Consider the following 25,207-nt stretch of genomic DNA (forward strand, 5'->3'; position numbering starts at 1 on the left):
TAAAGATTCGTGTTCTAGTATAACATTCGAGAACTGCGTAACAGTTCTACAGTAGCGTGAATCGTTTGGGCAGGTTTCGAATGTGAGTCGATTCGCTGCTGAAATGAGAAATAGACGTACAGAAGGAACATCACAGTCCTTAAGGGACAATAACTCACATTTGTTGATGTTTTAGAGACCCGAATCTGTGTCATGTCATCATTCAAATGGCAAATAATAATTTGTTTATCATGATACCATGTAAATGAGAATTTATGTGTGCCCTGCGATGGATTGGCACTCCGTCCAGGGTGTATCCTGCCTTGATGCCCGATGACGCCTGAGATAGGCACAGGCTCCCCGTGACCCGAGAAGTTCAGATAAGCGGTAGAAAATGAATGAATGATACCATGTACAGTAAATTATTACTGGAAATATGCAAAGCTAAAATTAAGTCAAGCAATAATTATTAAGGAAATATCTAAAGAAAGAAAGAAAGAAAGAAAGAAAGAAAGAAAGAAAGAAAGAAAGAAACAAAATAAAAAAATTTAAATCAAATTTTATTTGACACAGACATACAGAGTACGACATGCAGTGAAATGCTTTTGCAGTGAAATGCATTTTTTTTGCCCGGTATCCAAGCATAAAAGGAATGCAATAAGGGATTAAAAAAATAATAATAAAACCCAAAGGAGATAGATAGATAGATAGATAGATAGATAGATAGATAGATAGATAGATAGATAGATAGATAGATAGATAGATAGATAGATAGATAGATAGATAGATAAAAAGTATAAACTATATAAAAATTATATCAAATATGAAAATATATAAACTTTGTGAAAAATAATGTATATACATAAATGTGTATGGTTTTAATGATTGCACAGTTGTATTATTATATATTATTATATATTATATAATCTGTATACAATATTATATAACAACTATATTGTTGTTGTTGTTGTTGTTGTTATTTCTATATAATGTATGGATAAATACAAAAAGAATCTCAAAGTCAAAATGAATCAAGAGTTTCAAATATAAATTTATATACCAGGTATTTAAAGGTTTTGTAGAAAAAAGCAAATAAATGTCATTAGGTGTGAGATCCTTAAAATCCAAAAGGTAAGATTAATCTTATGTATAATGTGATGTTTTATCAAAACATCAAAATGTTTTATCCTTTTTGTGATTCATTAATAATATAGTTTAAAAAAATCTATCATTCCTTTTGCTAAAATTAAAGCTAAAATTTTTATAATCATTATTTAAAAGTGTAACTGGTCTCCAGTTTTCTAAATGTTCTTTATTTTGCGTATCAAGGTAATGACTCATTATGCTTCGTGGAAATGCTTCAAATTCAGAACTTTCCTTGAACACTTTTAGTAAAAAACAAGTGATGAGATGTGTCACAATATCATTCAGACCAACTCATGTTTTGCAGAATTGATTTTACCATCATACACAGAGGGGCCACTGACACCTGCTTCCTTTCTGTTCTTTCTTGCTTGTTCAGGCCAAAGTTTATTATTGCCATTCATTCCTGATACTTTGCATTAAGTCTTTAAAATTCAAATTTTAATTTCTTTGAGAATGGCCATAGTTCTGGCATCTCTTCTGTAAATTTTATCTCAGACATTGCAAGAAAGTGAGTTCCCTCAGACTGTGAAGCCAGTTTATGGACAATGTCAAGCGTGTAGAAGAGCTTGTTTGTTTTGAAAGGAGAAACTTTGTGGAATAATTTAGAATTTAGAATATTATCTGAATATTTTCTCCTAGCTGTTACTGAATACTGGTTACTCATATATTCTACCCTTTTTAAACGTATCCATTTCCTCATAGTTATCATGAAATGCACAATTTTTCTTTTTGAGTGATTCCATCCTGCACTACACCTGTTCTACTTGATTGCTCATAAACTCAAGCATCTCAGTCACACTTACAAAGATATTTAATCTTTCATTGTTTTCTCAAGATATTGCATACGATTCACAAATTTCATTTGCAGTTTTTCATTTTGTGAATCGGAGACCATCTGATTATCTGATACATTTTAGATTTTTTTGGAAAGTGGATTCAGGAAACAGAAATTTAAACCATCAGATTTTAAATGTCACTAACTTTGAATGTGACTTCCAGTGATTACCTTTTGTAATACTGCATGACATTTTGAGTATCTTCTTCCATCACACTTCAAGAAAAGTTAGAAAGATGAAAAAATGATAAAAGAAACTCAATACTGACATATGATACAGGAAACATTAATTTTATTGCTTTTATAGTTTTCATACAGTAAAAAATAGCTTGGTTCCGCTGGGAAGAAAAGGCAGCTATTCAACCCTGTGACCACAAGATGACACTACTGTGAACCGTGTTGAAAATCTTCGAGTGATGAACCGTTCCATGATTCAGTTAAAGGGAAAGATTCGGTACGTCGTTAAGCTTCATTTCATCATCATTATTTTCTACAGGGAACAAGTTAATTACGCAGAGTTCAGGCGGACTGTGAAGTCAAGTTGTTACGTGTTTTCACATCAATCCTGAGTTTGTTTGTGTAAAGCAGCCAGGTCCAATCTTATCCACAAAGGGCCGGTGTGGGTGCAGGTTTTTATTCCAACCAAGCAGACTGTATGGGTGATTCTTGGACTATGGGAACTTTTATGTTCTTTGATCATATTTAAAAAAATACATATAATTTTTGACAAATTCTTTTTCTTTGTCAAACTATCCATAAAAACACCTTTAAAAAAATTTACTACCTATCTATTATTATTTTTTCATACTTTCCAACCTCCTTATAGGTGCCAAAATTCTCCTTGTCGCACACCCAGATTTTTAAACTTCAACAATGAAAATATAAAAATATGACATTAGTAAAATACTTAAAATACATTATAGTAATTAATGTGAGACTACTATCAATATTACTTTTTATACAAAATATAGCTGTCACACAGTATTGGTGTCATTTCCACCACAATGCTGTAATGTCCCTTTAAAAAGTTTGTGTGAAAGATTGTTTAGGTGGTTTTTATGGAAACGTTCAGGGACATCAGAGCACATGATGGACTTGGAGGGAATTTTAAATTTTCATCAACAAATGAAGAAAAATCAAGGCAAATATTGCTAGATCAGTTAATATATTTATTCTACGTCATTTCCAAACATACTGTACCTTCAAGGGTGTTTTTAAAAAGCTAAAAATTTTAAGTTAAATAAGAGTATTTTGCATACATCACATGCTAAGTATTAATTCAAAGCTAATCAGTGAAGCTATCTTTCATTTTTTCACAAAAAACTACAGAAATGTAATTTCCACCACAGTCATTTCCACCACACTGCCCTCTGTGGTGGAAAAGACTGCATGTGGTGGAAATGACATTTATGGTTAAAAAGTACAATTGATATGGATTGTGAGAGTACTGTAGATTTGTGTAATATTTTTTATATTATAATATATTACAATACTTTTTATATTTATATTATACTATTTGTTATTTCAAATTGTATTACTTTTATATTAATTGATTTCGTTTTTATCTATTTTTAAGATGCCACCTAAGACAACAAAAGGTCTATAGGGACAAAATAAAAGCTGACCCTAAAAAATATGAAGAGTTAAAAGAGACAGGGAGAGATACCTGTGGAAAAGGAGTAGTAAAAGCATTTGCAGATCTGTCAAAGCGGGAGCAACGCAAACAAAGGAGACAATGGAGAATCAATCAAAGAAATAGACGAGAGGAGATTAAAAAAACCCTCACAATGCAGGCCTACCTTTCCACCACCACACCGTCACACCCTCCTGATGTTGTCTTGCAGCCAGAACAGGATGTTGACCTGACACCACCTTCTGCCCAATCTTAATCCCAAAATCAGAAGGGAAGTAAAAGAGTAGCAAGAAACCGACAAAAAGTGTATGCAGCACTGTATGAGAGTAACACCAAGCTTGAGAAAACTTTGCGAAAGGCACAGAAATACCGCCAGCGGTACTGTATATGAGACATGAAAAAAATGAGGCAGGCTGACTCCAACTTAAAAAGCGTGAGTATACGTAACAATATCGCTTTGTGACAGAACTTTCATTCATAAATTCACCCCATCTGTGTTGCGAACACAGACTGTGGTTGCGATTGCGAATCACTAACGTTTTTGGACCATTGGGGCTTCCATGGCCTGTGACCTGATCTGATGTCTCCTACCAAGGAGGAAAATTATTTACTTGTTTGTGCAAATATTGTGAATAATATTATTATTTGTGTTTTGTGGCACAAATGTGAAATTAACTAACTAATGTAAAAGAAGATATGAAATGAAAGCAGACTCAAACTACACTCTGAGGAAGCCTGCGCCTAAAGCTACAGCAGCTTCGGGTGACATTTCACCCACAGCCCGAGTACAAATGTATTTGGAAAGCTTTGTAAACTACCAGTTCATTCAGTTCATAATATTCTTCAATGAAAGAGTGTTGGTTATAAAACTGAACAAATGTTTATTGTTCACTCTTAAATGTACATTGACAGCTGATAAAACCTGTGCTCCAGGTCCCATATTCATATAACATTTAAGGCTAAATGTAGCTCTTAAAGGTACAGTTCACCCAAAAATGATAATTGTGTTATTTCCTCACCCTCAATTTGTTCCAAAACTGTATGAGTTTCTTTCTTCTGTTTAACACAAAAGATGATATTTTGAAAAATGTTGGTAATCAGACAGTTGGCAGCACCCACTGACTTTCATAGTCTATATTTTTTTCCTACAGTGAAAGTCAATGGGTGCTGCCAACTGTCTGATTACATTTAGCCTTAAATGTTATATGAATATGGGACCTGGAGCATAGGTTTTATCAGCTGACTGTCTTTTGTTGCATATAATAAATTGGAATGTTGATAACACATAATCAGTCTTTAATAATGCTCTCAATTACATGTAGATGCATATTTTATGCATTAGTGAGTGTGGTGATGCCTATGGGGTGTCGCTCTAGGATGAGTGCATATGAGGCTGGGGGGGGGGGGGGGGGGATCACAGTATACTCACTACAAAAAGCTAGACTACACCACTGGTGCTGAGTTTGTTTAATGACTCTGTGATTTGAGTTTAATGAGTGTTATGAGTTTAAGCAGTGGTGTAGTCTAGTTTTTTGTAGTGAGTATACTGTGATCCCCCCCCCCCCCCCCCCCCCCCCCCAGCCTCATACGGTCGGTCTGTTGGAAAAAGAAACAAGAAAATGATATAAGATGATGTGTTTCAGGACGGGGTTAATATGTTTTTGTCTGCTGCTTTTGTGTTTTGGCAGCATTAAAGGTAGGAGCTCCTTCTTTATCTGTTAAACAAAAGTATAATTGTAGGGGTTGAAATAATCTGCTCAAAAGTGCGAAAATCTCTAGGGTTGTTTTTTAGTGAATAGACGAAATTGTTTTGTTATATAGCATTTTTATGGGGTTTTTTTACTGAATAGACTAGAATTTTGTGTTCTTAAATAGATTTAGGAATTTAATTAAGGGACTTCATCAAAATATTAGTAGTGCAGTCATTTTACTTAACAGCACCACCTATAGATTAGATATTAATATTGGGATACAAGCATGTGACAGATAACACAATATTTCTCAAAGATAGACATCAAGTATTATTAACTATTAAAAATATTAAGACATTATCAAAAGCTTCAGGTTTAACATTAAACTTAAAAAAATGTGAATTATTTGTTACACATGACTCACTAATAAAAGAGATTTATAATATACTTACCAAATCAGAAATCAAATACGTGGGAGTTTATTTTACAAAAGACCAAAATCTAAGTTAAACTTTGAATGTATAAAACAAAATAAAAGAGTGTAAAATTAAAAGTATATATCCAGAGAGAATAACTATCTTATTCTAATGCAATCCTGAATGAAGTAATAAAATCTATAAAACAAATTACTTTAAATTTCATCTGAAAAAAACAACATAATTACATTCATGGAAAAAAAATGTCAAATTCATATATGTCAAGTTTATTGACTTTGATTGCCTTAATGGAACACTTAAAATCAGGGATCAACTCATAGAAACTCATCTTGATAATGTTTTACAAATGACTTTAATGAAGTGGGAGGTTCAGTCATTTCTGTAGAAAACATCAAAATCAGAAATGACCAAATGCTTTACCCCAAGAATTTATTACCAGAAATATTCCGGCACACCAACACATACAACCCCAATTACTGTCACTACGAAAGAGGTTTTTATGCTGGTATTTTCCTAACCTTTGTGAAGTCCCACGTCCAATTCAGTAAGCGGTGCGCATGCGCAATAAAACAAAAAGTAAACTGCAGCATGTTGTGGAAGTTTTGAGGTTCGAGCGAAATAAAGCATAAAAATATCACACCAATAGGCACAGGCAAGAGTATAAAGGTTTCACTGTTTATTGCGTTCAGCTTTGCAGAAGGACCCAACACTCTACATGTAAAATCAGAGAGGAAGGGCCCCCATTATTGATAACATCAGCTTTTTATAGACAGGAATAAAATGAAACAGGACATGTAAAACCAAAACATCATTCATCATTGGCTTAGAAGCATCGCCTGCTCATCTTCTGACCAAACTAATCCCACGGGAACAAAAAAGGTCTCATGGGAAAGGTCTGATTAAAGGCAGTTTTAGGAAGAAACAACTGAAATCTCTAGTCACAATAACTACCAGCCATGGGAAATACAGAAGCCTAGAAGGACAGATTCATGTGTTCTTCTCTAAAGTAAAAATTTCCACTACAAGCACGACGCACATTGGTCGGTCTGGTGGAAAAAGAAACAAGAAAATGATAACTGTTTCAGGATGGGGTTAACATGTTTTTGTCTGCTGCATTTGTGTTTTGTCAACATTAAAGGTAGGAGCTCCTTCTTTATCTGCTAAACAAAAGTATAATTGTAGGGGTGTAAACAACCTGCCCAAAAGTGTGAAAATCTCTAGGTTGTTTTTACTGAATAGACGAAATTGTTTTGTTATATAGCATTTTTCTGTTTTTTACTGAAAATAAATGCATATTTTTTAAACATTTCTTCTGTTTAAACAGGTTTTCAATGTGAACTGCCCTTTTCTTGATACTGATCTATTATGAACATGATATTTTATATTTAGAAAACTTTGACTCTAATCCTGCTGATTCTGACCTCCTCATGAACTAGTACAGGTCCAGAAAGTGGAGACTGAACAGAGAAGAGAAACTGGACCTTTTTTCAGTTGGGACAAAAAGCAATAATCATAATGTATACAAGAAGCATAGTTTATGTTGTTTTAAAAATTCTTTAATATCTGAGGAAGGATTTCTGATACATGAGGATTTTATGTCAGATTATGTGTTTGACAAACTCTGATAAAGTTAGCAGTGTGTGTACAGTGTGTCTTTTTGGTACAGACCCTGACTACCTAACTGTTTCTTCTCCAAATAAGTGAAAAATTGCAGTCTAGTGCCAAATGCATGTGGACACCAGACCATAACATCTATACTTCATGAACAGTTAGAAGCCTATAGAAGCCTTTATTATCACCACATATACATTACAGCACAGTGGAATTCTTTTCTTCACATACCCCAACTGGGGAGGTTGGGGTCAGATTACATGCGCAGCTATGATACAGCGCCCCTGGAGCAGGGAGGGTTGAGGGTCTTGCTCAAGGGCCCAGCAGTGGCAGCTTAGCTTTGCTGGACCTTGAACCACGATCCTCTGATCAACAACCCAGAGGCTTAACCAGTTGAGCCACCACTGCCCCACAGTTTATTAGGCGCAACATACTAATACTGGATGTGGTCTACTTTTGCTCTCAAATCACCTTTATTTTTTTCTGGCATGGATTCTGCAAGATGTTGGAAAATATTTGCATCACATATTTTCTGGAAATTGTTCAGTTGCACTTGTTTTGTTTTATTGGATCTGGTAACTGGAAATTACACCAAACTCCTTGTCATTGTGACACCAGATTCAGGATTTTTGCTCATGCAGATGATCAGTTATCTCAAGCAGAAAACCATGGAATATAGGGAGCACGGACTTTAGATTTGCATGATTGAAATGAAACAGTCAGACAGGGTGAACATTTTGCAGTTAATAGACCCACAAAGCTCACATAGCGCCTCTTTAGCATTAGCGCTGGGGGTAATGTAAACTCCGACAATGAAAACCGTGGTGAATTCATGTGTTAAATATAATGGCCTGCATCTCAAGTCAAGTCAAGTCAAGAAGCTTTTATTGTCATTTCAACCATATATAGCTGTTGCAGTACATAGTGAAATGAGACGTTTCTCCAGGATCATGATGCTACATAAAACAAAGACAGAACTAAGTACTTGGTAAGTTAGCCCTAAATACATAAAGTGCAACTGTGCAACATGGTGCAAACAGTGCAGGACAAGACAAATGACAGATAATACGGTGCAGGACTTGCAAGACAATACAAAAAAGACTATACACGAAAGACAATAAACAGAAACAGTGCCGACCAGTGTAAATGCTGTATGTTCAACAATATTGCATGCTGTAATAATATAATGAACATAGTGTCATAGCAGCAGGTCCCTGAGATAATGTAAAGAATTGTGCAAAACAACAAACGACTGAAATGTGAGACAGTATGTGCAAAGAGCAAAAACAGCATGTAAACAGGTTGATGGGTGTAAACAGCATGTAAAAGCATGTAAACAGGTTGATGGATGTATATTATAAGTGTGTGTATTTGGTGTATGTCTGTGCAGTCCATACAGTTGATGTGTGTGTATGTTGTACTCAGGACAGTTCAGTTTCAGTTATTAAGGAGTCTGATTTCTTGTTGGAAGAAACTTACACAGTCTGGTCATGAGAGAAGAGAGACTCCAATGATCTTCTCAGCTGTCCTCACTACCCGCTGCAGGGTCTTTCAAACCGATATGGTGCAGTTCCCAAACCAGACAGTGATGCAGCTGCTCAGAACGCTCTCAATGGTCCCTCTGTAAAAAGTAGTCAGGATGGGGGGAGGGAGATGTTCCTTTCTTAGCTTTCGTAAGAAGTAGAGACGCTGCTGGGCTTTCTTGGTGATGGAGCTGGTGTTGAGTGACCAGATGAAGTTCTCTGCTAGATGAATACCAAGAAATTTGCTGATCTTGACAATCTCTACAGATGATCCGTCGATGTTCAGTGGAGACTGGTCGCTCTGTGCTCTTCTGAAGTCAACAACCATCTCTTTGGTTTTATCAACATTTAGAGACAGGTTGTTAGCTCTACACCAGGCAGTTAGATGTTGCACCTCCTCCCTGTATGCTGACTCGTCGTTCTTGCTGATGAGGCCCACCACGGTTGTGTTATCAGCGAACTTGATAATATGGTTTGATCTGTGCATCTAACAGTCACAAACTCCACTAGCGAGGAGCAGTAACTAGAAACAAGCACAGAGTTCTTACACCATTTTGTGTTGATGTAAACACACACACCACCACTGCGAGCTGCACAGAGCTGCATTTCTGTCGGCACGAAACGAGGTGAGCCCATCTTGCTGAATGGTGGCATCCGGAATTCTGTCACTGAGCCACGTCTCAGCGAAAACAAAGACGCAGCAGTTTCTAAACCCTTGCCGTGTAGTGCGTTCGAGTCGGATGTTGTCCAGGGAGCAAACATTGGAGAGTAGAATGGACGGGAGAGCTGGCCAGCTAGGTTTAGTTTTTAGCCTTTAGCCGCATCCTCACGCACTGCTTTCGGCGTCCCCGGTTCTGGTCCCCAGTATCAGGTGACGCCGAGCACATCATCGTGCAGGTTGGTTATTGCATGATTTCTGTATTTTATACATTTCTGGCAGTTGTACTGTATACATGAACACCGATGTCTCTGGTTTCCATGTACCGGTAATAGGTACAAATCCGGCCTAAAAAACGTAAATAATACCGTAAAAAATGTAAATAGCACCATATTGAATCCAGAGTGGCTGCTGCATGCTACTGTCGTGCCGCCATCTTGAAGTAAAAAAAAGATGGGGGTTTTTTTGTGATTAATGTCTAGAAACTGTTGTGTGTGAAAATCTTGGGAAATGAGCAGTTGTAGAAATACTCAAGCCAGCGTGTTTGGTAATAAGTCATGTCATCCCCAAAAGCACTGAGATCACACATTTTTCACCCCATTATGATGGTTGATGTAAACATTACCAGAAGCTGCTGGAATGTATCTGTGTGTTTGTCTGCATTTCGCTGCTACATGATTGGCTAATTAGATAGCTCCATAAATGTGCCTACATGAATGTCTAATAAAGTGACTAGTTAGTGTATATGAACTTGATGGACATCCATCTCCAAAACCATGGGCACTAATATAAAGTGTCCCCCCTTTCAGCATGACACTCAGCCAATTCACACAGCAAAGATAACATTGATATGGCTTTGGTACAAGTTTCTGAATGTCCTTAATTCACCCAGCCCATGCTTGAATTGCATTACTCTTGAGATATTGCTGAGTCCTTTGCTAAAACTCCACTAACCAGTCAGCCTTCTTCTGAATTCTGGTTGGTTCTTAGCACAGTAGAGGTGCACAACACACAATTAGCTCTCTGGAGGAAAGCAACAATTTGCTCATTCTCATGATGTGAATATATTTCATTATTGAAATATTCTCCTTTTTTTTTTAAACACAGCCATAAAGGTCATTGGTCAGGATGTGTCTGTAACAGCAGGAGATGATGCGCAGTTATTCTGTGAAGCGATCGAGACAACAGAGCCTCTAACAACAATTAGGTGGCAAAGACGAACAAAGAAAAAGCCAACAAATACAGATTTTCTGGTTATCACTTCCAGTGGCAAAGAAGAACATATTAACGGACTGAGGGGCCGAGTAAAATTTTCAGGAAACTTAGCAGGACTGGACGGCTCAATTCTTCTAAGTAATGTTACTCTTTTAGATGAAGGAATCTACACCTGCATCTTCAGCATATTTCCAAGTGGACCATATAAAACAGCAATGCGTCTCAGAGTACAAGGTAAAATTCTTTGTAGATGTTCTGATCAATCAAATCAAAGATGTTAAGGATATAACAATTATAGTATACTGTTTTGTATTTTGCACGTGTTTGTTTTTATCCACTTACCTACATCCAAACACACATATACATGGTGTTCACCTGGTCAACACAGAAAACTTTTCCTCATTGTTGTACTGTACAGACTTATTCTTGTGAATCGATTTAACATATAACACCCTAGTGTAAGAAACCAAACTGGGGGGTCCCATGTCCCATAAAAAATGTTTTTTAAACTCAAGCAATTTCATGACTGTGTCCATTGCATGTCCATTATCTTCAATAAAATGAATCTCAACCTGCAAACCAATTAAATGAATTTGGTGATTTTTGGAATTGCATTGTGCAAAAAAAAGAACAAGCTCTTTGTGAGTCTGGCCTGGATACAGAGACTCAGTCAGGTCTTAGAAACCATTTAACATAATGTGGCAGGACACCGGTGGGTCAAATCTGTCTTGAGCACTGAATACTGAGCTTTTAGTGCGTATTTTAATCAGTTGAAAATTTAACCTGATGACCCATCTTTTAGCATTGTTCGTGTTTGCAGTATAGAAAATGTATCATTTTGAGACTTTAGAATATTGAATTCTTATCAGATATAAAATAAGTAAGAGTACTATGAATTAGATTAAATACATTTAATTATACATTGTACTCTGTTTATAAGCACTGGTGGTTTGTCTAAAATGTATCACATGAGGATCTCAAATTCTCATGTTATAAATTGTATTTGTATATTGCTTTCAACAATAGATACTTCCTCAAAGCAGCTTTAAAAATCCAGATGTATATTTATATTCCTGATGAGTAAGGTTGTGCATAGAAATACTTCATGGGATGTTGTGTGGAAGAAAACTTCAGAGGCACCAAACTTAAATGGGAGCCAATCATTTTCTTGGAAAACCAGGTATAGGGTCTATAATCCATTACAGAATTGAAAATGCTTAGTTTAAATGGCCAAGGCTAGATAAATATGAAAATGTAACATCAGGCTGTTGACAGTGCATGCGGTTGTAAACTAAAACATCTGATTTCTTGAGTGTACATGGGCTTTTAATGGTTTTCACCACTGCAGACCGAAATTGTTGTGCAGTATGACATTCACTGCTCTAAATAAATATTAATGAAACATATTCACCCAGAGATCTGTTATTTATTTATTTTTAATTATTGTTCATGGTTTTTGTTTTCAGTTCCTCCTGTTGTCACTTTGGGCACTGATGTTCCTGCTGTTGCTGGAGACACTGAAGGGATTTTAGCAACCTGCACTGCAGCCAATGCAAAGCCTGAAGCAGAAGTGTCATGGAGTCTGGGTGCTTTAAACAACACAGTGAAAGTACAAAATACTGTCACTGTGGACTCTGAAGATAGATACACTGTTAAAAGCAACCTGATTGGAACTGCATCTAAAGATCTAAACCAGAAGAAGGTTCAGTGTGTAGTCACACACCCTGGCCTAAAGCAGAAACTGGAACTGAATTACACATTGGATATTCACTGTAAGATGACAAGTTCATTGTTTTTATACAAATGCTTATAACCATACACTAAAACTGGAATATGTGGGCAGTCAGATCTAACACAAAATACATTTCATCTAATTCTGTTTTACTGAATGGTACATTGTGTAAAGTATTGATGTTTCTTTCTTTTTTCTCTCAGATCCTCCTCAGGTGGTTTATATTAGTTCAGCAGGTGATCAAGGGGAAACCTGTGAATTTCTGTGTGCCACAGACGCTAATCCAAAACCTACAAACTTTACCTGGGGCAGGTAACAGAGCTGAGTCTTCTTTTGTATGTTAATCATAAAATGACATAAACGATATTATATTTAAATAATGCTGCACATGCTCACAGTTCTCTTTACAACAGACATCAGCACAAAGAAGCTTTAAACAAACAGATGTAGTTTTTGATTTCTGAAAACTCCGAGATGTCATGAGAAGATAAATTCAGTACTTAGATATTTAACGTACACGAGGCATATTATATGGCTTATCACATAACAGGTGCAGCTGTGTTATGTAAAAAAATGTGTGTAAAACTTGAACACAAGTCTGGTTTTGGATTTCGGTTTAATGATCAATGTTCATGTTACCAAGACAGCCATCGGTGTTGTTTTTACATGGCTTTAAGAGTTCTAGCAAATAAAGTGATCTTAACTTATATTATTATATTGTTAGGTTTTGAGTTTATCCTAATGTTGATTTCTATCAGTGTTCAGAGAGAGAGACTCAGGGGAGAACCCAAACGCAGGCCAATGTTCAAAAGAGAGCTTTAATGAGTTAAGTAAATAAGTAGGAAACAACAGCAGGCAAAAGTGTTCACTCAAACCTTATGCAGAGACACATGAGCACAGGAGCAATAATTAATCCGTGGGAGTTACAGTTTCTGACACGGAACAAAAGTAATCCACTCACAGGAAATAATAGTAATCCAATCACGGGGGGAAAATAATAATAATCCACAGATGAAAAAATAGAATCCAAACAGGGAGAAAATAAACAATCCATTGGAAAAGTTTGTACTAATTTGAATCCTAAAAATAAACTCCAACCGGTAGGAAAAACACCAGAGCACAATAAACTGGAAAAAAAAGGCAGGCAGCAGAGAGCAGCAACTCTCATAAGAAAACAAAAGGGGAAAAAAGTAAATTCAACCTGGCAACCACACTTGGAGCCAGCGCACAGGCCTGGACAGGTTTCATCCTGGAAACGTGGAAATTTGGGTGGAAACGTGGAAACCCTGGGGAGCTTGAGCCGGACCACAGCCGGGTTTATCACATTGGAAATGGGGACCAGGCCAACAAAATGGGGAGCAAGCTTCCTGCTTGTCAGCTTCAAAGGGAGGTCTTTGGTGGAAAGCCACATCCATTGCCCGACACGGTAAGGAGGCAAAGTTAGCAAAGTAAGCAAAGTTAGCTCTGGGAAGACTTCAGCAAGGCGAGGTGAGCTCTCCTCCAGACTCGACAACAGCATCTCACGAGGGCCAAGGCCAAAGGAACCGAGGCATCTAGCTCCTGAGTAGAGAACAATGGGGGTTGACAGCAGCGGAGGGCAGAGAATTATGGGCATACTCGACCCATACCAAGTTGGAGGCCCAGGATGAATGGCACTGATGACACATCTCCAGCTCCTGGTTGAGCCATTCCGTCTGCCCATTGGACTGGGGATGAAACCCAGAGGAGAGGCTAATGGAGACATCTAAGGGCTGGCAAAATTCCTTCCAAAAATTGGAGGTAAACTGGGGTCCTCTGTCGGAGACTATTTTCCGGGGAATGCCATGGAGCCGGAAAACATGCTGAAGGAGGAGCAACTCCGTTTCTTTGGCAGAAGGAAGTTTGGTCAGGGGAACAATATGGATGAGCTTAGAGAAGTGATCGACCACTGTGAGGATAGTGGAGTAGCCATCGGAAAGAGGGAGACCGGTGACAAAATCACATACTGGACAGGCTGCAACAAAATCCCGAGCATCACGTCTGAGCGAGGGGCTACCAGAACCATCGCTGGAGAACCGACAGGGTCTCAGGGAAACCGGGGTGACAGAAAAACAGGGAATTGTGACAACACTGGAGAACTTGGGACCGGAGATGATCAGGAACAAAGAGTTTGCCTTCTGGACAGTTCGTAGGAAGTGGCAGGAAAGACACGGCTTGCTGAACTCTTCTCTCAATCCCTAGTCGAAGTGCCCTTGGTGTCCCTTTAAGACAAAACAGCCCCAACACCGGTATCAGACGCATCAACTTCCACCTCAAATTGTTGAGTGGAATCCGGTAAGGTGAGGATGGGGCCAGAGGTGAAAAGCTGCTTCAGCTTCTTGAAGACTTGCTCGGCCTGAGGTACCCAAGAGTAGGGTTAATGGGGGAGTAAGTTAGCTGGTGCAAGGGTGCAGCGACAGAGCTGTAGCCCCGGATGAATCGCCGATAAAAATAGGCAAATCCCAAGAACTGCTGAAGCTGCCTACGTGTCCCAGGGCGGGGCCAATCTCTAACAGCCTTGATTCTGTCAGGATCCATCCGTACACTTCCTGCAGCCAGAATGAAGCCCAAGAAAGTGGTCTTCGTGACATGGAACTCAAATTTCTCGGCCTTCACATATAATTGCTTCTGAAAAAGCCTCTGGAGCACTGTACAGACGTGACGGGTGTGTTCCTCGGGCATGCGGCAGAAGATGAGGATGTCGTCCAGGTAAACAAACATGAACAGATTTAACATATCCCGTTAAACATCATTTACCAGCACCTGGAATACCACTGGGGCATTCTCAAGGAGATCCACTACGTGATACTCGTAATGACCAGTTTGGGTGTTGAATGCGGTCTTCCATTCGTCACCCTCCCGGATACGAACTAGGTGATAGGTATTCCGAAGATCCAGCTTTCCTTGGAGGAGCTCAAAAGCGGAGGCCATGAGTGGCAGTGGGTAGGGATTATTAACTGTCATGGCATTAAGACCCCGACAGTCGATACAGGGCCGTAGTGTACCATCCTTCTTTTCCATAAAGAAAAATCCAGCATGGCTGGGGATGACGACGGGCAGATAATACCTGACTCCACGGACTCTTGTATATACTGGGTCATGGCCTCCCTTTCAGGCTTGGATAGGTGGTACAAGCATCCCCGGGGGGGGACAGGTAGGAGGTCGGTGGCACAGTCGTAAGGTCTATGAGGTGGCAGGGAAGTGGCACGAGCTCTACTGAACACTTGGCCCAGATCATGGTATTCAGCAGGCACCAGAGAGAGAGGTCAGATGGCAGGTCCTCCTTGACTAATAATGGGCAGGGTGTCAAGCTGGTCAGGCAGTAGATCCCCCAACCAAGGACCCAACCGCTGGACCAATCCAGATGAGGGTTATGCTTCTGAAGCCAAGGCAATCCGAACATGACTGGATGGTGCGGACGAGGGGATAACGAGGAAGGAGATCCACTCCATGTGTTCATCGTCAATGGACACCAACAGGGGCTTGGTACGGCAGCAACTCAGTGGAGGATATGGCCATCCAGGGCCCACACCTGGAGAATGGTGGGTAGTGGTTCGGTCTCGATCCCCAGTTGATGCACTATCTCCTCGACAAGGAACTCCGCGTCAGCTCCAGAGTCTAAGAAAACCGCAAGATCATGTCCTTGGCTCCCGATCTGTAAACATGCTTTGAGAAGTGGCTTGGGGGAGGCTTAGCACCAGAGGCTTGCCGCGGGCTCCTCCTTCAATGGCGAGCTCTGTCTTTTGCTGGACATGCAAAGGCAAAGTGTCCTGCTTTACCACCGTACAGACAGAGGTCGTGGGCCCGACGTCACTCCTTCTCTGCTGAGGACAGGAGACGCCGTCCAATCTTCATAGGCTGAGTAGATGGTGGCGAGTATGATCTGCTAGGTTCCAAGCGGGGCTTGGCGTACGAGGTTCTGGGAGGCCAGGAACCAGTTGGGTGTCCCTCCTCTTGTCATTCCTGGATTCGGCGATCGATCCTGGTTGCCATCGTCAAGCTCATCGGGAAGTTCTCAGGCCACGAGTTCATCCTTAACCTGGGGAGCTAGGCCACAGTAGAAAGCATTGTAGAGAGCCATTGGGTTCCAGCCACTGTCCCTAGCTGCCATACGGAAATCCACAGTGTACTTCGCCACAGAGCGGAACCCCTAAGATGATTCGAACAGGGCTTGAGGTGCGTTCATCTTGGTAGAGTGGAGTAGAAAACCTTGCTCAGTTCTGCCGAAAAGGCCTCAAACAATGAACAGATGAAAGAATGACGTTCCCACTCTGCTGTAGCCCAGATCCCAGATAACAAGGAGATAAAGTACCCTACCTTAGACTGATCCGAACGGAAGGAGGAGGGTTGGAGCTCAAAGATCACAGAGCACTGCATCAGGAACGTGCAGCAAAGTCCCGCCTCTCCAGAGAAATGCTCGGGGTGAGGCAGATGTGGCTCCTGAATGGGGTTTTGGTTTTGCTCTACCACGGGTAGGGGGGGCTGGGCCGGTGGCATCGGAAATTTTGAGGAGGCCTGTGCTGTGGTGAGCATGCTCAAGTACCGAATTAGTTCATTAGTGGACGTGGTTATCTCCTTGAGTTGATGTTTGTGAGCAGCGGAGGATTTGGACAAAGATTTGAGCTGTGACTGTAACTCCTGAGATCCTGCTGGGTTCATTGTTGGCCAGATGATACTATCAGCGTTCAGAGAGAGAGGAATAGCAAATAGAAAAATAGAATCCAAACAGGGAGAAAATAAATAATCCACTGGAAAAGTTTGTAATAATTTGAATCCTAAAAATAAACTCCAACTGGTAGGAAAGACACCGGAGCACAAAAAAATGGAAAAAAGGCACGCAGCTGAGAGCAGCAACTCTCATAAGAAAACAAAAGGGGAAAAAGTAAATTCAACCTGACAACCACACTCGGAGACCGGCAACAGTGAGAATACTGGAAAACTTCAGACAGGAGGCGACAGGATGACTCACAGACCGCGATGTACAGAAGAGAGATCTGGCGATAATCCAGCATGAATGGCGCGCTTAAATAGCGTTTCCGAATATTTAATTTATTTATTGAATACAAAAGTATATAAACAACAAATGCAAATATACATTTACATTGTAGATAAATGTTACAGGCTCAACACAATATAACTAATAAATTGTTTAGAAAAAATAAAGAAAATAAATATATAGAAATCTGAAATTATAATTTACATGAACTTAAACAGTGAGTAAAAGAATTTTTTTTTTAATAAATGTAAATATTAGGGGCAGTATCACAATCAAATGAATGATGTCAATAAAGAAAGCAGCTTCATAGCACTCTGACCTTTCATCTTGTTGAGGGCTTTGGAAAAACTTTTTATGTCATTTTTGAATATAATAAGTAGTGGGGGGGGGATTAAAGAACCTACATTTATGAATAAAATATTTTGCTAATATTACAATGTTATTTAGTAAAAAAATGAATTAGCACAACAATCTTTAGGTACTCCAAATAAAATATGATGTAAAGAAAATACAAAACTATCAACAACCACCTTTTTTTCTGTCAACCAGTCCTGAACTGATGTCCAGAAGAGTTTGGAGAAATTGCATAAGAGAAAGATATGATCCGTGTCTTCAGAATGGCTTTCACAAAAGGAACAGGGGACAATTTCTATATTAAATTTCTGATTTAGGAATTTGTAAGAACGATAAATCTCATTTAAGATTTTGAAGTGTATTTCTTTAGCTTTAGGAGGAACAGGAAATTTTAAATAAGCTGTTCTAAGATAAATCACAGTATTCTTCTCAAACATATGATCTATTTTGTTTCTTTTAATTTGACAGAGGTAACAGGTTTTTAAAATGACCTGTCTTATATATTTATTAGAACAACTATCACTTTTAAATTGCATATCTCCAATATATAATGCTGGAAGAACAGGTTTAACTTCAGTATAAGAAAGATGGCGTTTCATCAGCATTTTTATTCCAGAAGGTATTTCATTAACAACAGTGAAAAACTCTTTCGGGTGACAGGCAAATCCATGTTTCAAAGTAAAAGCATTATAGTCTAAAATGTTACCCTGTTCATCCATTAGATCTCTCACTGACCATATTCCTGTTTAACCAATTCCTATAGCATAAAGACCTGTTCTTGTGCAATATATATTTGTTGTTCCAAATTAAAGCATTATGAGGTGTAAAATTGTGTGTATGTGCCAATTTCCAAAATAAGAGTACTTGGTGGAATGTTGATAGTTTCACTGGGAGTTTGGATAAATCAAAATCACATTTGAGAAAAAATTGAATTCCACCAAATTCTTGAAACAAAGCTGATGGAACTGTAAACCAAAAACTATCTTCTTTACATAGAAACATTTTTAACCATTTAAGTTTTAACAAAATATTCATCCATCCATCCATCCATTTTCTACCGCTTATCCGGGGCCGGGTCGCGGGGGCAGCAGTCTAAGCAGGGATGCCCAGACTTCCCTCTCCCCAGACACTTCCTCCAGCTCTATACATGTTTTCAAATTCTATTACATTCAAACCACCTTGTTCATAGGATTTTGTAGTGTCTGCCTTTTTTATATAATGGGCTTTGTGCTTCCAAATGAAATTATAAATTTTTTGGGAACATATTTTAATGAAATTTGAGGGAGGAGCCAAAGAAAGAGCGGGATAAATCAGTCTTGATAAATATTCAGTCTTCGTTAGCAAAATTCGGCCAAAAATGGAAATGTCTCTTTGTAACCAGCAATTTAATATTCGGTTTGCTTTTTGCAAGTTATTATCAAAATTTTCTTTCGTACTTAATTTCTGGTCTTTGGTAACTGTAATACCTAGTTATTTCACTTTGTCTTTTACCCGGAATGTTATGCAAACAAGCACTATCACTCTGATGTAGAGCAAGAAGTTCACATTTGCTTAGATTCAACTGGAGTCCTGATGCCTTAGAAAAAACATTAACTAATGAAATAGCCAGAGGAATTTGGTCTTTGTTTTTTAAGAACAGTGTAGTATCGTCTGCCAATTGACTAATTGCTATACTTTTACCAAATAATTTTAATTTTTGTACCGTTTGATCATGAATAACTAAAGTAGACAACATATCCGCAGCCAAAATGAACAAAAGAGGGGACAGAGGGCATCCCTGCCTTATTCCACGACTAACAGGAAATCTCTGTGATGTACCATAAGGAAGAGAAACAGAACTGTTCATACCTTTATAGATCATTTTTATAATATTGACAAAGTGCTTACCAAAACCAAAGCTTTCTAAAGCTTTAAATAAAAACCTATGTTCTAACGTGTCAAAGGCTTTCTTAAAGTCTAAGAAAAGAATATATCCATCATCCTCTATCAAGTGATTGTATTCTACCATATCCATTACTAGCCTTACATTATTGTGAATGGATCTTTCTTTAAGAAATCCCGATTGAACCTCATTAACTACTCCATTAAGTCCTTCTTTCAATCGATTGACAAAGACGTGTGTGAAAATTTCACTGTTAAGTAAAGTGATTGGGCGGAGATTATGTAAAAATCTATGATCTTTATCTGGTTTGGGGATTAGTGTAATCAAGCCTTGACTCATTGTGGGGCCCAATGAACCATCTTCAATAGATTCAGTAAGGGCATTAAACAGTAACATTTTCAAATCATTCCAAAAAAATTTATAAAAATTTCCTGTAAGGCCATCAGGACCAGGCGATTTGTTTGATTTGAGTTTCTGTACAGCTAAATCGAGTTCTTCCATACATAATTGTGCATCACAAAGATCTCTTAGGTCATTGTCAATCTTAGGAATAAAATTTATAATTTTTCAAAAAAGTCATCACACTCTTTTGGAGAAAAATTAGACAAATACGAGTCACTATAGAAATTATGTATTTCTTTGCTTATTATTTTAGGATCAGTATTTTCAACATCATTAACCATTAGGGAAACAATACTGTTTTTGGATTGCCGTCTTCTTTCTAACCTACAAAAATAGAACGTGCTCTTCTCTCCCTCTTCTATCCACTTGGCCTTTGAGCGAATGTATGCACCTTTAGCTTTTTTAATGTACAAGTTATCCAGTTGTGTTTGAAGAGAAATAAAGTAACTTTTCTCTGAGCTACTCAGAGAAATTTTACTGCAGTACTTATTAATTTCAGATATAATTGTGTGTTCATTTTGTCTTCTTATTTTGGCAAGCATTTTACTATAGTTTATAGAAAATTCACAAATTTTAAATTTAAGGAACTCCCACCTGGCTTTATGAGAACTGAAGTCATTACTATTTCCAATTTCCCTAATTAAATCTTTTAGGTTAGCACAAAATCCCTCATTTACAAGCAAATCAGAATTAAACTTCCAATATCCCTTACTATGTAAAATTTTACGTGTTGGCGTAACATTCAAGGTAATAGCACAGTGATCTGTTAGGGGTGCTGGTGAAATAATGCAATGCTTAACAAAATGTAACAAATTATCTGAAATTAACCAATAGTCGATCCTCGATTTGCTAGAGACATTGGGTCTAAACCAAGAAAACTGTTTGGTGTTAGGGTTAAGATGTCTCCATACATCCAATACTTTAAGATTATTGCAAAAATTTGTAATCATAAAGTTAAGTTGAGGGGTACTACTTTTAGGTGGATGTCTGTCAAGACTTTCATCTGGTGTAACATTGAAGTCTCCACCTATAACAATATTATCTGTTGGGAATAACTTCTTGAAATCACGAACTAAACAAGAAACATCAGCAAAAAGCTGCTGATTTTGTTTTACATTATTATAACCATAAATATTAAACAAAATAAAAAAGACGGATTCAATATCCACCACAATTGCAACCCAATGTCTATTAGAATCAGTTTTGACAGAGATAACTTTCCCTCGACAGTTGTTAAATAAGATCGCAGTTCCTGCAGAATGGGAGGATCCGTGGCTTAGTAACACTTTATCTCCCCATTGACTCGACCAAAAAGCAGCATCAGCAACAGTAGAGTGTGTCTCTTGTAAAAAAATACAATGCGAACCAGTTCCTTTACAAAATAAAAACATAGCCTTTCTTTTGACCTTGTTTTGAATGCCCCGAACATTTAAAGAAAGTAATGAAAACGGTAACTTAACTGGAAACATAAAAAAAACCACTTATAAAAGTAGAAAACAAACACTGATTGCCAACTCAAAACAGATATGTACTAACTGGGTGACAACTAACCGAGTACATACCTCGCAACCTAGTATTTCTCCAAATTATCATCTCTCACACCATCCTACCCATAAGAGAGTTCAAATGCAGGGTTTTGTTGGGTCAATGCGCCTTCCTTCTATATAACCAAATAGACCTCTGTAGTACGCTTTTTTCCCTTCTTTACGCGCTTGAGAAATCAAAGGCCGCAAAACCGCACGGGCGTTTCGGTCCGCCCTCGTGAAGTCTTCCACAAATCTGACTCCACGGTTTAGGCAGATAGAAGAGTTTTTCGTTGATTTCCATATTACGTCCCTGTATTTCCGCATTGTGAATTGTACGATCACCTGTCTTGGTCTTCCTGGCTCCTTCTTACCGATCCGGTGCACTGTGTCAACAATATCGTCCAATTTCTGTATCAAGTGCGGAGCAATTTCAGCAATCAGGCCAATCACCTCGCTGCGGGCTTCCTTATCAGACTTTTCCTTCATGCCGTTGATCTGGAGATTCCATCTTCTCTTATATCTTTCAAGATCTGATGTTCTGTTTTCCAGGTCGTTCTGTGCAGCAGTTATTTTCAGGACCGATTTGCTCATCTCGTTGCACTTTTCTTTGCATTCTTTAATTTAACCAGAGTTAAATTCGATAGCTTTGGAGATCTCCGCTATCATTATGCTGTTGCTTCGCATTTGGTTCGTCATTTCTTCTAGCTTTTTGTCTTGTGAGTCGTACCGAGCAGTCAGGGAAGTAATGGCTTGCCGCAGAGTAGCATTAGTGATGTCGTCTTTTTGATATTTTAGCTTTTTCGATGTGTGTGTTTTAGTGGGTGTAAAGTGAGAGGAATCACATCGTTTTTCTAATGGATCAGTCTCTGTTTCCATTTCTGAAGCTGAAGTTTGAGCCACGCGCTGAGCCGGAGGAATAACAATCCTTGGGTGAGTTGTCTGTAGAGATTTTTGCATTTTGGAGGCCCGTGACAGTAACATTAAATATCACTCTTGGTAGGTGTAATTGAGAATTAAATTAATCTAAAGTTAGAAAACGGGAGATAACTAAGCCGCTTAGTGAGAGCACATGTGTTCAGCCCGCCATCTTGCCAGAAGTCGAGCGTTTCCGAGAATAAAAGTCATGAGACCCGGGAATGACGTCACAAGTGTGCGCCGCGAAAGTGAGCTTTGGAGGAGTACGCTGACAATGTCTGTGTGTTAATAATCAAATCCGTATGTTTAATAATTAGATCTGAATCTAGCCTTAAAGTCAGACCACTCTGTTCTTTATCACTCCAATGGCTGATGTATTTCTTACATCTTCCTTGGTCATATGTTCCTGATCTTTACTTCAAAGTTCCTGTGGTTCCTATCCAATTACTATCCAAATTCACAAAACACTCTTTACATTTTTTTCATGATCATGATGATATTTTGTATGATGTGTGTCTTCAGTACATAGCCTAGTAGCATTAACATTGCTCTAATAATGTTCATTTTATCACCTTTGAGGAATAGAACAGTTTAAATGCTAATAAATGCCTTGAGTCATATAAGTGTTATCAGTAAAAACCGGATGTGCAAAATAAGCATTTTGAAGTCAGTTTCCACAACAGTATGATGTTTATCTGTGTAGTATGCTGTTTATACAATCACGCTTACCATTATTTTTCAAATACATTCTCATTTAGATATTTTCCAGTGAACGAGACTCTTTCCATTGGTGTTAATAGCAAACTGATTGTTCCACTGACCCCTGATAGTAATGGACCTTACTATTGTTTGGCGTCTAACCAATACGGGGAAGCTGTTGGTTCCCTCTATATGCATGTTAAAACATGTAAGTATGTTATTTGTCCTTCTCTGGAACAGTAAATAAATGCTCTTGCAAGATAGTTGACACAGTTAACAATTATACACAGTTTATTTATTAAACATAACTACACGTCATCCTTCAACATTTATTCAATAATGTGTTAGCATATGTACACCTATAATAGCAGAATTGGATTATTATGTGCAAAACGGCATTATAGTGAATGCATACACCGCATACAAACTTATATTGAGATTATATCAAGTGAGCGTGTGAGGCCTGATGGGTTGAGCTGAAAAAACTGTTACGCAGTCCAGTTTTGAGGAAATAAATGCTTCAAAGACTTTTTGGGGTCATCTACAATGCTGTTAGCTTTGTGGGTGCAGCATGTGGTGTAAAGTTTAAGATAAGTTAGAGAAATCTCGATGTAGTGTGTCATGTGAACTAACTTAAATACTTTCTTAATGGCATTGCAGCTACAGAATCCAATGCCTGTTGGACTCTGTTCATCCTGACCCTCGTTTCTGTTTGCTGTTTTTTTTTTTGGAAATTTGAATTGTTTCAGCGTGTTAATAAAATACTGAGGTGAGTTTTGACATTTTACCAATCTAGAATTGAGAGCAGATTATAAACATTGAATGAGTTGTTAAAGTGAGTTGCTTATTTTCTGTTTTCACTCAGGCATGATATCGGTCAATCTGTGCCCAATGAATCTTCAGACCACGAAGAGGTCTGTGTGAAATCCTTTATTTAAATCTCTATGGTCTTGTTTTGCTCACCCATGTTGGTGATTACATGGAAGATGTTTTTTTTTTCTTAGGAGCATTGATACATGAACCAAACCTCTCTACTGGGACCATACCTTGCCGTGGCATACCTTCAAGTGAGGAGAAAACCAAATGGTCCCACAGGCTTTGTAACATAAAGGTCCAGTTTATAAGGTTGTTGACTGATCTGCTGTCATGAGCATGATCTTTCAACAGGACTACAAGCAGGTCTAAAAAATTTCTGTATCGAGAGGAAGACACCAAGGCATATGAAACAAGACGACGTCACAAACATAACTTCTTTTAACATTTCCTCAAGAGAGTAAACCTGGATGCTTATTACAGAAAATTTCATCTCATCCTACTGCAGAACTGGGTGAAGCCAATTCTAGCAGATGAGTGACTCTACAGACCATTTAAAGTAGATAAAGCTAACATCAGGTAGAGTTTTGGTAAGTTTGGACCGATTTAAGATGACACCAGCTAGTCCCTTTTCACAGGGAATACATCCAACAGTTACAATAACAAATTAAATACAGTCCAAAAATTAAAGAACTAAATACAGGACTAAATTAAATAACTAAAAGTCTACACACAGAACTCAGATTAAAATCCAACAAGATGTCTGCCATCACACAGAAATTTACTGTTTGATTAGTTCACTTTCCATTTAAACCTGTTTACAGAACGGAAACTGGGCAATAGAATCACTGGATTTCCTCTAGATTTGTGTGGGAGCATCCCCAATGCTCTACAGTGTGACCCTACAATCGCTCCATTTAAATCTTGGGCAACCTACACATGCTAGTTATTTGTAGTAAATTTTGACAGCTGTGTCCTTAATATTATACTTATTATTTACACACACAGATGCATACAGACCATTTCAGAGTTGTAGATAGTGTTGATTTGAGGTTTCCAGTGGTGTATTATATTTATGGCTGTCTTGATGTTACATTGTAGGAAGCAGTATTATAAACATTTTTGTTTGTTTGTTGGTGCTT

The 25,207-nt window shown here is 38.2% G+C and overlaps 1 protein-coding gene across 2 annotated transcripts; it reads left to right on the top strand.

Moving 5' to 3' along the window:
- Positions 1-9,462: 9,462 nt before the first annotated feature.
- On the top strand, positions 9,463-24,728 carry LOC113663950 (cell adhesion molecule 1-like). 2 transcript variants are annotated; one of them, XM_027179446.2, is made up of 8 exons: positions 9,463-9,752; positions 10,621-10,962; positions 12,195-12,500; positions 12,664-12,772; positions 23,312-23,460; positions 23,913-24,021; positions 24,118-24,166; positions 24,257-24,728. In XM_027179446.2, the coding sequence occupies exons 2-8, from the start codon at positions 10,944-10,946 to the stop codon at positions 24,263-24,265; spliced, it is 750 nt and encodes a 249-aa protein (XP_027035247.2). In that variant the 5' UTR covers positions 9,463-9,752; positions 10,621-10,943; the 3' UTR covers positions 24,266-24,728. The 2 variants fall into 2 exon arrangements, with proteins under 2 accessions (XP_027035247.2, XP_047671381.1); XM_047815425.1 differs by having other exon boundaries at positions 24,118-24,728.
- The last annotated feature ends 479 nt before the right edge of the window (positions 24,729-25,207 follow it).

This window comes from Tachysurus fulvidraco, chromosome 6 (assembly GCF_022655615.1).
Source record: "Tachysurus fulvidraco isolate hzauxx_2018 chromosome 6, HZAU_PFXX_2.0, whole genome shotgun sequence".
NCBI classification, from domain to species: domain Eukaryota; kingdom Metazoa; phylum Chordata; class Actinopteri; order Siluriformes; family Bagridae; genus Tachysurus; species Tachysurus fulvidraco.